The sequence below is a fragment of the Musca autumnalis genome, unplaced genomic scaffold (assembly GCF_047663935.1).
Source record: "Musca autumnalis isolate F117 unplaced genomic scaffold, ASM4766393v1 scaffold_1, whole genome shotgun sequence".
Classification (NCBI taxonomy): domain Eukaryota; kingdom Metazoa; phylum Arthropoda; class Insecta; order Diptera; family Muscidae; genus Musca; species Musca autumnalis.
Genome location: NW_027411644.1, coordinates 137,809,331 through 137,824,232, shown reverse-complemented (window position 1 = coordinate 137,824,232; position 14,902 = coordinate 137,809,331). Strand labels below are relative to the sequence as shown.

General features: G+C 32.6%; 1 protein-coding gene across 1 annotated transcript in view; it reads left to right on the top strand.

Moving 5' to 3' along the window:
- LOC141386963 (alpha/beta hydrolase domain-containing protein 17B) overlaps positions 1–4,841 on the top strand; it is a 388,243-nt gene extending 383,402 nt beyond the window's left edge. Inside the window, exon 5 of the mRNA XM_073955887.1 lies at positions 1,535–4,841. Coding sequence (XP_073811988.1) covers positions 1,535–1,582 — 48 coding nt within the window. The 3' untranslated portion in view covers positions 1,583–4,841. The remainder of the gene's footprint in view (positions 1–1,534) is intronic.
- Positions 4,842–14,902: the final 10,061 nt, after the last annotated feature.

Genomic DNA, 14,902 nt, shown 5'->3' with positions numbered 1-14,902 from the left:
TATCCCTAGAATTCCCAATACCTGATATTGGGGAGCTAGAAGCCTGAGTACCCACACTTCGAACAGTGTGAGTAGACGAATTCGTGTTATTTAAACCTGGATCGTTTCTCGAGGCTTCCCTTGGAGTGGCAGAAAAACCCTGCTCATCCTTAGAAATATTGGAAGGATCCTGGTTTAACGAAACCACTGAACTGCTGTAAGAGCTCAAGGACGATTTTCGATACCGCCGAAATTTGTTCAAGTATTTATTTATTATGGCCTGACATTCCATAAAAAGTTCATAAACAACCGCGTACTTACCATCGACAACACCAATGTCTTCCACAGTTGTATCCCCAGCCGATTTCAAATATTCTAGACAGTTATCAAAGGAACTTTCGACCTTGGACCAATTTTTAACCAACTCGGTACTTTTAACTTCTAAGATAAAGGCACAAAATTTTACCAAATTATCCGAAACTCGGGTAAAATCATTGAGAGGAGTGAAAGGCATTTTGTAAAGATTTCCTTTAGAATCACACAAAAACTTCAAAATTTACGAAAAAGTAAAAACCAAGCTTTTCAAGCAGAAAATGCGACAAAAAAAACGATAAAAGCGAAAAATTCCAACTCAAACAATCGAAAAAGTTTAAATTCTTGCGAAAAGATCAAATTTCTTACCAAATCCAACAAGAATTTCCAAGATTTTTTACAAAAAGGTCGACCAAAAATAGCCAAATTCACGAAAAATTAAGAAAAATCAACAAAAATCGCCGAAGTTATGCAATTATAAACGAAAAATTAACATTTCCCTTTAATAATTTCGAAAAATGTTCCAAAAAAGACTATAAAATATCGACAAAAAGCAAAACATATTTCGAAAAATAATATATAAAATATGATATTTATGTTAAAATGTGCAATAATACTTTAAATATTTTTTACGACACCAAAAATTATTAAAAACGGCCAATTATAATAAAATAATAATTTTTTCCAAACCGATTAATATTATCGTAAATGCGGACTGTAGGGTGCACGATAAACGAAAATGTCCAAAAATTTATTTAGTTTTATATATACACACAGTGCAATTTAATATGCAAACAATTTTCTCTTTTGTACCCAACGTGTAAACCAGCTACAATCGACCGACCCGATGTTTGTAGCGTACACGCAAACAAAAGAGAAACGAAAAAATTATTTTCACTAGGCTAGCTGTCGCTGCCTAAAGCAATGGTATGTATGTAAGTGATGTGTGTGTACCCTGCAAGCAAAAACTATCTCGGAAGTGACTCAGGCGCGTCGCCCAGGGCGATGAAAACAGTCGCGCCGATAGTCGCAGAAGTCACCCTGAAGTGACCTCCGTTGTGAAGAAATGAACCACGCCGGCGTGTCGCTTTGGAAGTCACTCCAGCGACACTTCTAGAAGATCATTTCCGCGATAGTTCTTGGAATTAAAAAAAAATATTTTTTTTATTTTTTTCTATTTATTTTTATTTTTTTAATTTTCTTTTTATTTATTTTTTAATTTTTTATTTTTCTTCTCTTTTAGAGAAATTATTCTTTGCAATTTCCGCCTACATTAATTTTGTCATTTTAAAAATGTGATGTTTTGTTGCCTGACTTGGGAAGAGAACCCGGACCTTCAGAGTGCAAAGCGAGTATGCTTACCACTGCACCACCGTCTCATATAATAGAAAAAATTGTCTATATTTGTTCAAATGTGTTGAATTATTAAATAAATGTAAACAATCGCCTTGGAAGTCACACAGAAGTCACTCCGAAGTGTCGCCATACGCGACAAAAGGTAATCACAATAATGGTATAGAAATTGTTTGTGTAATTCACCAACGATCTTCCTTGGCGTGTCTCCGGAGTGACTTCCTAGGCGAGGGAGTGAGAAACTCACTTCCAAATGCTGGCAGGGTATATAACAAGCAACAGACCGACGACGATGTAAGTAAGTATGTCACTAGCGTATGTGTGTTTATATTATTGTGTATTATTGTGTGCGAGAATAGAAGGAATAATTTCGTGTATTTTTCGGTGGTTTATTTCTTTTGTTAGGCACAACAAGACAGTAGTAACCCGATGGAAATAATTAAGTAATTATTTTTTAAATAAATAAATGAATTATTTTATTAATAAAATTATCGAAATTTAACACGACTGTTAATTAAATTTTGTTAATAATTACACCACCACTCAATAATGAAAAATACACTGTTTTTCAATAAAATGTTTGCACTTTTTTCACAATATTTTTTACCACCAAAATTATTTTTTATTGGTTTTCACTGTTCAATAAAAATGAAGAACGATAACAAATATAATAAGCGACGCGTTTTAAAGCGACCGTATGTATTGTTGTAAATAGATCGAAATGAATTTTTGGACGATGGATATATTTATGTCTTTTTTATATTTTTTGTTATTTTTTCACAACGCGAGCTCACAAATAATGAAACATTGCATTGCAATCCAAAGGCTTGCGTTTCGAAAAAGAGAGAAATAAAAACACGAACGTTTTAATTTTCAAATAATAAAAAGCTGAAGCTTTATTGATTAAATAAATAATTATAAATTAAAAAAGGTAAAATAGGAAGAACAGTTTACCTGTGTTACGGTTGGCGATCGAAAACGAACTGTCAATAATAATGCCGAAGGTCGCGTAGCCGCAAAAACAAGACTCGTTAGAAAACTCCTAGATGACAGATCACTGTTGTAACAAAAAGGGAGTAGGCCGTTTTCTAACGAGTATGCAAATTAGACACAATGAAAGTAGTGCGAAAAGCGAGCATTTCCAAACAATGCGAATTCAAATGAAATATTAATTCTTACTTAAACACAAGATGAAGTGTCCACAGACAGGAATTCAGCTCAAGACGAGGCAATTTCGACAACGGAACAATCCTTAGAAGATGGTGATGAAAGAGATACCATTCCGACCAAAAGAATGAAGATTGCGTATAGCCCGGCAATACTATCAGTACTGTTAGCGTTATTCCTGTTGCCTATGGTCCTATGCAACAACCTGCAAGTTGCACAATTTCAGAACGGTCCGGGACTGTATTTTGAGGGATTTGGAACGGTGAAACTTAATACGGCAGAATGGAAAATGTTAGTGTATTATGATTTAACGCCTTTTGTATCAGAAATAAAATCGCTGTCATACGGCTTACAAACGCAGCAGCAAATGTGCCCCGTAATTCATCAGCACGAGATGTGCAACATATTCGTGAACAATCTCAAACAGGTAAAAAAGAACTGCTACAAGAAAAGGAATTATTTAGCAACAGACGCTTGAAAAGATCTCAATTTAACATAGTTGGCAATATTGCGCGTTCACTTTTTGGTGTCCTTGATGCAGATTATGCAGAAGAAATGTCAAAAACAATCAACAAGGCAAGAATCGAGCACGATCACATGACAAGTTTACTAAAAAATCAAACATCAATAATTGACTCAACCATTAATGCCATAAAACAGGATGAGATCAACAATCAACATAAAATTCAAAAGATCTCAGAAATGGCTGAGAAAATCAAGAACGATATTGCTAAGGAATTTTCCCAATTAAGCAACTCTCTCTTGTCAACTTACCTGGTATTATCCGCAATAAACCTACAGAGAATAGATTCCGAAATCATTAGTGTGCTTACCGATACACATAACGGCAAAATAAGCCCACTATTACTGTCTCCTCATCAATTGAAAGAAGAAATTACCAAGGCTAATCTTCCAATTTCACATGCTCTGCCAACGGCCGGTGAGAACTTGATTGAACTCTATAACCTTATAAGCGTCAAGGGAGCAGTGACAAAATATGAAGTCATCTTTGAAGTCAAGATACACTTAGTCAATCAACAGTTTTTTGAACTATTCAAGGTAGTACCCGTCCCAACAATAAAAAATGACACTTTAATTGCCATTCAACCAGAAACATCATACATGGCTACAGATGCACACAGAGATTAATACATACTTTTCCAATCTGAGGACAAATCAAGATGCCTCAAACCGAAGGATGATGAATATATCTGCAAAAATCAGCAGTCCAAACTTCGGAGAAACGCAGTCGCCAACCACTGCGGGGTCAATATCTTTAATAACCATTCAACTGTCATTTGCAACCTCAACAGAATTATTGGAACGACAGTTTGGAGCCAATTGCATCATCAAAATAGGTGGATTTTTGCTACTACTGCCGATATTGAATCGTCCATTGTATGCGGAACGGAAACTGCTCTTATCACCATTAAAAACGCCGGAATAATGGAGATTGCTTCCAACTGTGTTATGAAAAACGATTTTGTTACCATACACGGGCATTTTGAAGCCTCAAACAGCCTGCATACTTCTTATGTGAGACTAAAAGACATCGATTCTATAAGTCCACCACAAGAAATAGAAAAGGTAACACTACTTCTTACAAGGTCCATCTAGAAGTATTTAATAATATACAAAGACAGTTGAATGAATCAACTCTCAAACATTTGCCACAACTAATCCACTCCACCAACCTTCATCATCATACAGTTAGCTACACTTCCTTATTTTGCTGCATTAGTATTCTCCTTGGTGTTCTGAGTTGGAGAATCCATTCAAGGTTAAGCAAAACGGCTCAATTTACACCTACTCCAGCCGTAAGAACGCAACAATCAACAAAAAATGTCCCAGCTGATTCATCACTGTTCAAGTTCACTAACTTTTTGCAATGTTTATCAATTTCATTTACTTCTTGTATGCATAATATTTGACCTAGTTATACTTTATGCATGTCATCATTTATGTTAAGAAAATATTGTTATAAAAGAATGAAATCAATAAAGAAAAGCAGTCATCTTTTAGTACTACAACCAACAATTTGTTCTTAATTATTAGTCGACGGTTTCCTTCAAGTTTATGTGCTTGTAAGGAACAATTAAAAAGTGGATTCTAAGTGCCAATTCAAGTTTATGTGCTTGAATGGACTAACAATAAATCCTAGTTAGAGTAACAAAAGTGAAATAAAAAACTGCTTTTTCCGTTAATAACGAAAAGTACTAGTTTACAAGATTGCCATTGGGTTGAAAAATGTCCCTTCCATTTTTCAGAAGTTTTACAAGACTGTTCTAAGACAGATACTGACCATTGCACTATAGGTAATTTGCCCTGTTTTTGAGGCAAAAAGTCGATTTTGCAACTTTTAATAATAATAATTTTTAGTTGGCATTGAAAAAAGAACCTGTCAAAATTTATTAATATGAATGACATTTTTCAAAATAGCGTCATTATCGCGGTTTAAATTGCATTCAAATGAGAATTTCGAAGAAGAACTAAAAAATATATGGTAAATAACAAAAATGTTTTGCAATCGATGAATCCGAGTTTCACCCTTTCAGAATTCGCGAACTGTTAACATATTCTATAAAGTATGACTACAATTCCTTAAAATGAAGTGTTTTAGGAGGGATCCCATAATGTCGACTATTAAAAATGATTTTCGTGGAAGCTGTGTTGGCACCAATGTAGAAAAATGGGTAAAAATGGGTTGAAGCCAACAAGTTTTTTATGCTCGCTTCCGATTTCTGGCTTAACCTTACATTTTATAGACATATGATCAAAGAAAGACTCAAAGAATACTTCATAGGCAATAAGATAGCAGTGTATGATTTTTCGATATATCCACTGCATCCACCTAAAATTTATGCTGACATTTTGAAGCCGGAATTTCCTTTGAATTCAATTCAATTTCCTTTGAAAACCGCGTGAATTTAGTTTTTTTTTACGCGACGGTTCTAATGAAGCCTTCCGCGATCGAATTCATCTACTAAAACCGCGGATATAGATACCTTGAAAATCGGAAAATCAGCAAAAATATATTTTGACAAATCAGCGTACTAAACCGCGATTTTCTTTAAATTTTTTTACATAAATGGAATCCTTTACTCGCGATTATAATAATTGCGAAAGCACGTTTCATAAAAGAACAGAGATACGCGAGTAATATGGATATTTCGCCAAAAATTTTATGTGGAGGCACATCCGCGGTTTTTGAAGAATCTATTTGAAATAGGTGTATATAGACGTGTTTTTGATGGGCGCTGATGATACCGGATGCGCATCAAAATCGTATGCACATTGCGCGACTTTTACCAACTTTAAGGTTTTTCGCAGTGCATGATGCAACTGGCGGCACACAATGGCCGCTGAGTGAAACATATATGCATAAATATTGAAAGAAATATGCATAAATATTGAAAGAGATTGAATCGCTTTATCCAAAATCGGATGCGCATCAACCGACTTTAACTAATTCGCGAATTACAGGCTTTTTAATTTTCATATCTTTTAAATGATAGTAATTTCAATATTACTCTTAATTTCCTATCCTTATAAGTTATCACAGTAAGCAGTTAAGCTTTCACCATGGTAAACCATATATTTTGATAAAGTTTTATCAGAATACTTTAATTTATGTATTAGATTTTAGCGAAATAGTTGGATAACTCTCAAATATGTTTTTCTAATTTTTCGAAACAAACCAAAAAATATATTTGTAACAATATTTTCCAACAATGAGTTGTTTCTCTTTTGTTGTTGTTATAATATGCAATTTATAAAGCCAATAATAATTTTGGTTTCACATTTTTTTACGCGTTGTCTAGTTTCTGTACGTATTTTTAATTTAGTTTTTAGAGGTTCATACGGACTCTGAGTTAGTATAATTTAAATTTGTTGCCAGATTTTTTTAATTTTTTTGATTTTCCGCGAAAATAAAAACACATTTTGGAAATTTTGGTGCTTCTACGGATGGATATCAAATGCTGTTACTGATATATGCTTAAATTTTCTCAATACAAAAAATAAAAAATTTTAAAATATTTTTTCTGTATAAGAGGATAAAAACCGCTATAACTTTTGCGCGCATCGGCAAATTTCGTGAACGCGAGCAGATTTGAAACCAGATTTTTTTCCTTTAACTCTATACCAAAAATCGTAGATGTGCTCGCGAAAATTTTTTTTTAAAATGGAATTTTTTATTTTTTCATATGGAATTGCAAAGGAATTTTGTTATTTGCCATGTATTGTAAGGCATATTTTAATGTACTTAAAACCGCGGAAAAATAAACCAAATATATATTACATATATATATATATATATATATATATATATATATATATATATATATATATATATATATATATGTGTAAAATGGAATAGATTGGCAATTGCGAGAGGAATTCATTTAATATTTAATATAGCTTAAACATTTTGGGTAGCGATCAAATAACACAAAAAGTCAGAAATAAATATTTTATTTTTCTTAAACTCACTTCATATAGACTTATACTAAATTGGCCTTGTTTGGCCGTGATTTTGCCACCTAGAACACATTACTGAAAGTCTTCTGCATTGGTATTACTAGGTTTCAAAACCCGATTTTGCCCGTTTTTTTGATATATATGAGATTTTATTAAGTTACTTCTCAATAAAAAGTCTTAAAATTGTGGAAGTTTGGTTTGAGGAAATAAATAATAAATGTAAAAAATATAGTTGTTTGCAATTTCATTGCAAGTAAAATAAGTAATGGCGACAAATTGTTCGGTATATCCGTGGTTTTTTATAAACGATGCGGCAGTAGTAAGCTTTATTTTGTCTCTCTTCTACATATTAATCATAGATACGGTTTAAACGAGTACTAAACTCGTCTTTATTAACGTATATTCAAAAAATATACAAAACGCGGGGACAACATTTGTGTTACTTACTACCGTGGTCGTTTTCATCAGTTTGTTGTGTAGAAGAAAACTAATGAAAATGGCATTGGAAAAAATAGTTTTGTTCGTTATATACGTAGTTGCTTATAACCGTTGTTCCTTATATCCGAATTTATCTGTAAAAATCTTTGTTTTATCTCACTTTTACACATAAATAATTTAAAAAGTTAAAAAATCGTTAATTTCCGCTGTTATTAATTTTTGTCTCAAAAACAGGACAAATTACCTATAGTGCATTGTAACAAAATGAAGGAGAAAGTCCTTCCTACAATTTCGAAATTGTTTTCCCAACAATCCATCGACATATAATAAATGAACCAAATATTACAACGGACAATCTCACTGAACTTTTAAAGAAGTATTTGAATCCATCGGTTACGAATTGTATTAAAACTACATATAATATTCTTAGACAACTACAGGATATATTTGCGACATCTTTTCGCAATATAAACTGAAATATATATTCTAGGACGATAGTAATTGACCTCAGGACAATAGACGAACAATTAAAACATAACAGAGCACACAGAAATAGGGTCGAAAACCGGACTAAAATTTTGACAAAATATTACTTTCCGGAAATGCGCTCAAAATAAAAAAATAGTCAAGACCTGCAACATATCGTCGGTGTCATGCTTAAGTGTTCCATACGCCATTTGCCTGATTCGAGAAAAACTCAAGCTAATGTTTAAGGCCATACAGGACAAATATGGTGCAATAATCCAATACTTTGAGAGCTCAGTTCAACATAACTGAACTCATAGAATATATCAGTAGTTTATTTTAGTCTGATATATGTGATAGTCTAGAAGTTATGGCCAATTTTTATAACTGCAAAAAGTTGCTGAATTGTTCCATGGAATCTTTTTTCATGTTTTTGGCAGTTTGTGTCACATTTCAACCAAAACACTTTTTATCAATCGTGTTCCACCTCCCTTATATGAAGTGCTACTGTGGAGTTTAAAAATCAGGACTTTAAATGAAACATTTATTTTTCTCATATAAATACAATAAGGACCATAATTTTAGGTTTCCTTGACACTTATTTACGGGATTGCCTCCACTTATCACTACTTTTTTGTGGTAAAAATTTCGATCGGACAAAACGGATTGATATTTTGTATTTCTAAGGTAACATAAAACATTTAAACACGTTTTTCTTATAATACCATTTTTGTAGTCGGTACATATACGTATATTTTTGTGGACTTGCATCAAAATTTTGTTTTTAAACTAGGGATTTTTTGTTTAAACGATTGATAAATTTTTGTTTTCATATAACAATACAATATTCAAAAATATTTGGATTTAGAAACTATTATTCTTCAGTTTTTAAACCAAGTCCTTTTAAACAATTTGTTCCATACACCACATTATTCGTAACTTGGCAAAAATGGGCAATTTTTTGTTCCAAACGCCATAATTTTTCGTGCGGAACAATTCGTTTTTGTCCCTTTTTGTTCCATACGCCAAACGACATGGATATGGAACTAAAAAGTTCAAAGTTGTTTTGTCCTATACGCCAGGCTTTATGGACATAGAACAAAACGACAAGATTTTTTGGGTCGCAAAGCGGATATGGAACATAATGGCATTGAATATCTCAGAAACTATAAAAGATAGAGAAAAAACGACGAAAAAATCTGAAAGAGCATAGTTCAAAACCTTGTACGGTACCTTTATCTCAAAATGTCAAAAATGGCGTATGGAACACTTAAGCATGACACCGACGATATGTAAAGAGAATAAATATGATAGACACCCGAATAAAATTGAATTAGGAGAAACGCCGATACCACAATTTCCAGGAGAAATCGTTCATATTGACATCTATTTAACGGAAAAGAAACCAATACTTACCGCCATTGATAAATTTTCCAAATACGTCCAAGTAATGGTACTTAATTCCAGAGCAGCGGTTGACGTTAAAGAACCACTCAGAGAAATTCTTTTGTCTTTCGGTATGCCAAAGATAATTGTAATTGATAGCGAGAAAACGTTCAATTCAAATGCGATAATTTTCATGCTTGAAAAACAATATAATATCAAGGTATTTAAAATTCCACCCTATAGTAGTAGTGTAAACGGACAGATTGACAGATTTCACTCAACCCTGTCAGAGATAATGCGTTGTTTGAAAACTGAAAACACTCATACCACATTCTCAGAGCTGTTACATAGATCAGTTTATGAGTATAATAATTCAATCCATTCCACTATAAATAGGAAACCGGTTGAAGCTTTTTTACGAACCAGGACAGAAAATCTTTGTAAAGGAAAATAAAAGGCTAGGGACTAAACTGAGCAAAACTTATAGGGAAGAGACAGTAAAGGAAAACAAAACTTCTACTGTCCTGACAGAATCTGGGAAAATTGTTCACAAAAACAACATTCGAAACTGATATCTTTCTTTTAATTTTTTGGATTTCAGGACTGTCTTCTCATCGACAATAGGCGACGTACAAATATTCGACTACACTAATAACTAAATTACAAACCGTACTTTTAAATTGATCCACGTCTTTGATATCGACAAATATCAGTCATTAATTGATTGCATGAAAATGACAGTAGATAAGAATGTTAGTAGCAGCCATCACGTCCGAGCTTTCATTATTTACGTATTGACTGAATTACAGGCCTACTTGGACAGACTCAAACCGAGAACCTATAGATCCCTGAATTTCATAGGAACGACATGGAAATAGAGATGGCAAACCATCGATAGTCACACCATTCGATAGTTTCGATATTTCTTATAAAAATATCGATACAATCGTTAGTTTTTCATCGCCTGAATTTTAAATCAAAATGGTGATTTTAAATGTCAAATACATAGAGTATTAGTCAAATAAAATCCACTGGATTTATTTGCAAAGATTTATTAGACGAACAAGGTGACAACTCAAATCCAGTGGATTTCCTACATTTAAAACGCCATGCACATTAGACCTTTTTGTCGGGTTAGCTTTCTTTATGAAAATTACAGCCTGTTTATATATAACCTTTCCTTTCCCCTTTATGTTCCAATAAACAAAAACATTTAAAACTTTTCAAATTTATAGTTCGTTTACATTTACGAAATCGAGTGGATTTCAACTGTCAATTCTTTGGGTATATGTCAAATGAAAACTCATTTGAAATTCATTGGATTTCACTTGACGTTTAAGCAAATGAATTGAGAATTGAAATAGAGTGGATTTCGTAAATGTAAACCCAGCATTAAAATGAAGAGTGTTCAAATTGTTCCTCGAGAGCATAAACGCACCATTATTTTACAAAAGAAAAAATGCTTCGTAGTGTCTTTGTGTGACAAGAAAAATATAAAAATTAAAAAGACTTTTCAGTTCTAATTGATCCAAACAATTTTCATTGGTGTTGACTTTGGCGTTATTCTTTTGCTTATTCTTTCAATATTACTAATGGCGGAATTCTGTCGATCATATCGATAGAAAAAATAACTGTCGATATTAGCCCAAAAAAATAAAATATCGATAGTGCTATCAATATTTTTCCAGCTCTAGTTCTGGAACAAAGCTATAAATTGTGTTATTTCATATGAGAGCAATTTACAACTTTTCCTACTTTTGCCGGTTTTACCACTTTCTAAAGTAAAGGAACAGGCCGAATGATAGTGATTTCATTCTTTTTTATATTGCTACATTAGTGTCTTAACTTAAATATTATAAAATAAAATTAACAAAATTCAGGTAAGTTTAGATAAAAAATAAAAATGGTTAAACAACATCTATTTCTGCCTCACTCTAAAAGCTTTATGAAACAAAATGGATTTTTTAGGGTTTCAGCCCTTGGTATGACATCATTTATTGTTTGAATTTTTCTACAGCTTTTAGCCTTTTTGGCAAAAATTTAACTAAATTTTCGGTGCACGATATCTGAATTTTTCCCCATCCTTCCTGCAACGCATTTTTCGGGGTTCCTATACTTTAGATGTTACGATTTTTTATATTTGTCTCCAAAATACTCCATAAATTATCTATAGGATTCAAATCCGGGATCGGGGAGGTGTTTGAATCACTTTTGGACAGTTTTACAGCATCCATTTTGGAAAAATATGTGATTTGTGCTCGGGCTCATATATTGATAAAATTGGAATGTTGTCCCAAATCCCATGTTTTCAGCGCCTAAATTTCAAATTATCCTTTAAGAATGTTTAAATAATACATCTTATCCTTAATTCCTTCGATACAGACACGATTTCCTACACCGGAAGCACTCTACAACGCCATACCATTTACAAACGAAAAAATGCTACGTAGTGTCATTGTGCGGCAAGAAAAAAATAAAAAAGACTTTTCAGTTCTAATTGATCCAAACAATTTTAATTTGTGTTGACTTTGGGTTTATCCTTTTCTTATTCTTTCAATATTACTAATGACTGAATTCTGTCGATAATATCGATAGAAAAAATAACTATCGATATTAGCCCAAAAAATAAAATATCGATAGTATCGATAGTGCTATCGATTTTTGCCAGCTCTGCATGGAAATGCATCGCGGGAAAACCCGATCATGACGACTTTGAGATACTTAAGAAAAAATCTGAGGAATTATTGGCCAATAACGATAGATAGATCGTAGCAAATAAACTATCTTTGGAAAAAATAAATGAATTAGTTGCAACAACTAACAAAATTTTGAAAGAGAAAACTTCAATGAAACATACAAAAATCAAATGATTGAAACATTTAAAATTAGAATTGACCTCTTAAATCCGAAATTGTAAATGTTCAATACGCCATACACTGGACATAAGTCGGAGTGGTAAACCCATTTATTCTGTCTTCAGATGAAGTGAATATTGTAAAAGACATAATACACGATGAACTAATTCCGTTCGTGAGCAAGTTTTCAAATTTGCAGAGATAAAGATTGCTTCAAATAAAAATTCAATTGTTTACCTTATTAGTATTCATACCACAGAAAGTACTCCATGTAACAAACTATTAATAAAACCAGTCAAATTCGGCAAACTAGTTGACTGAATAAATTTCGAAAATGTAATAATTTGTAACAAAATAATTTTTGGTATCATAAAAAATTGTAAAACCTATAATGACATCACGATTTGTAAGAGAACAGAATTAGAACAAATTTATGATAACACCTGCATGGCAAATTTAATAAAGAGCAAACAATCTAACTGCAGTGTCGTTGATAATAGAAGTATTCCTACCATAGAGGAATTAACACCAGGAGTATTTCTTTTATATCGATTCAATGGGACAGTTCACGTTAATCAGGAACCTAGAAACCTTTCTGGCACTTATTTCTTCGAAACAACACACCTACAACCCTTACACGCCATTCTACAACCAAGACTATCAGAACCTAAAGTCGAAGAAACCTTATCTTTAGAAATGGTAAAGGGACTCCATGTAATAAATACCAAAACCATTGAACAATTAACTTCAAACCATAAATGGGGCTTTTCAATAAACGTGGGTTTGTCTTCAGTAGCCATTGTGATTGCAGCTTTTATGGTTCTACACAAAATGTTGTGCTCCCAGAACGAGAAAATTGTTTTTTCGGCACCCATAATAAAAACAAATGATGCGATGCACGCGTCTCTGCAAGATCTATCTCAAATAAGATCAGCTGGGATAAATAGAATTTCCCCTATCCCATATTTTTAACTGAACGAGGACGCTCGGCATTTAGGGGGGAGGTGTTAACTCATCATTGCCATAACCCATGCCACTGTCGATGACCAACGGTCATCTGACAACACTAAAACAGGTAACTCATCATTCCCACAACACATGCCACTTTCGATGACCAACGGTCATCTGACACCACTCAAACAGTAAATTTAAAGAATGAATATGAATAACAATATTAATATAATATAACGAATAACAATAATAATAATGTTAAAAGAAATGTTAATGTAAGTGTTTACTGATTACCTTTTCTCTTAGTTTTCCACAAGAACAAAATTGTTATTATTTTCATACAATTCTCTAATTCACTTTTATTAATCAACTTGGTTGATATTCAAATATGTATATATGTACAAAGGGTTTTTACACCGGTAAGTATGTATGTACAATTTCAGGGTAATTTGACTTTGAAAAGTTAAATATGCAATTTTAATGGTAAGTATTTTTCATTTTTTTTTTTCTAGGTTGATATAGTTTTTTATATTTTACAAGGTAAGTAAAAGGGGTTTCAGGTAAATATTTTTTTAATAACTTCACACGTAAGTGAAAGGTTTTCATGTAAGTATTTTCTTAAAAACTTCACAGGTAAGTAAAAGGTTTTCAGGTAAGTATTTTTATAAAATTAACTTGAATTCAAATTGCAACTTTTTCGTGCCACTCTGAGATATTTTAACTTTTTTTGACTTAGCGCGTTTCGCTTTGAAAACATCAATCACGACGGGGGTTGTACGTTTTGTTCGCATTGATCAGTAAACTTCGATTGCCAAAATAATTTTTGCCAACGTCACACACAACATGTTTTTTTTTACATCGTCAAGTCTGTTGGTGGAACACATCGTGTTCTTTCACCAATACTGGTTATTGGTTACTTGACCCATATGAATTGTTCTTTATTTATTATTTGTTTACAATTATTTACAGTGACACAGAAAAGTATACATACACCCTACAAAAATGCAGTTTAGGCTAAATCGTTGGGTTTTTTACAGCAACAACTGCATTGTGTGGCTCCTTGGTGACAAAATAACTATAATTACACAAATTTATTTTAATCTAATACGCATATTTAATACGATTAAAGAAATTCAATTTTCACAACACAGAAAAGTATACATACACCCCAAGGAAATACGAGAATTATTGTAAAATTTATGGAATTATTATCAAAATTTATACATTTATTAGCTTTGGCGATTGTCTCTGGGTGTCTAAGATACATATATTTTAGAGAAAACAAATAATTTTTGGGGGTTAAATGCCGTTATTTAAGGTCGGACTTCTTGTATAGCTCATTAAACCTGAGCCTTGCTTAATTCTTTGCGTTTTTGGGTATTGTACTTTATAAAAAGCACAAAATGAGTTTCAGATTGCAAATCTTGAGACCCTAGGAAGCTTTGGAGTTGTTATTGAGCAAAACATTCCTTCCTGGACGTCAATTAATACACCTTTTTCTTCAAATTTCTCAGGAA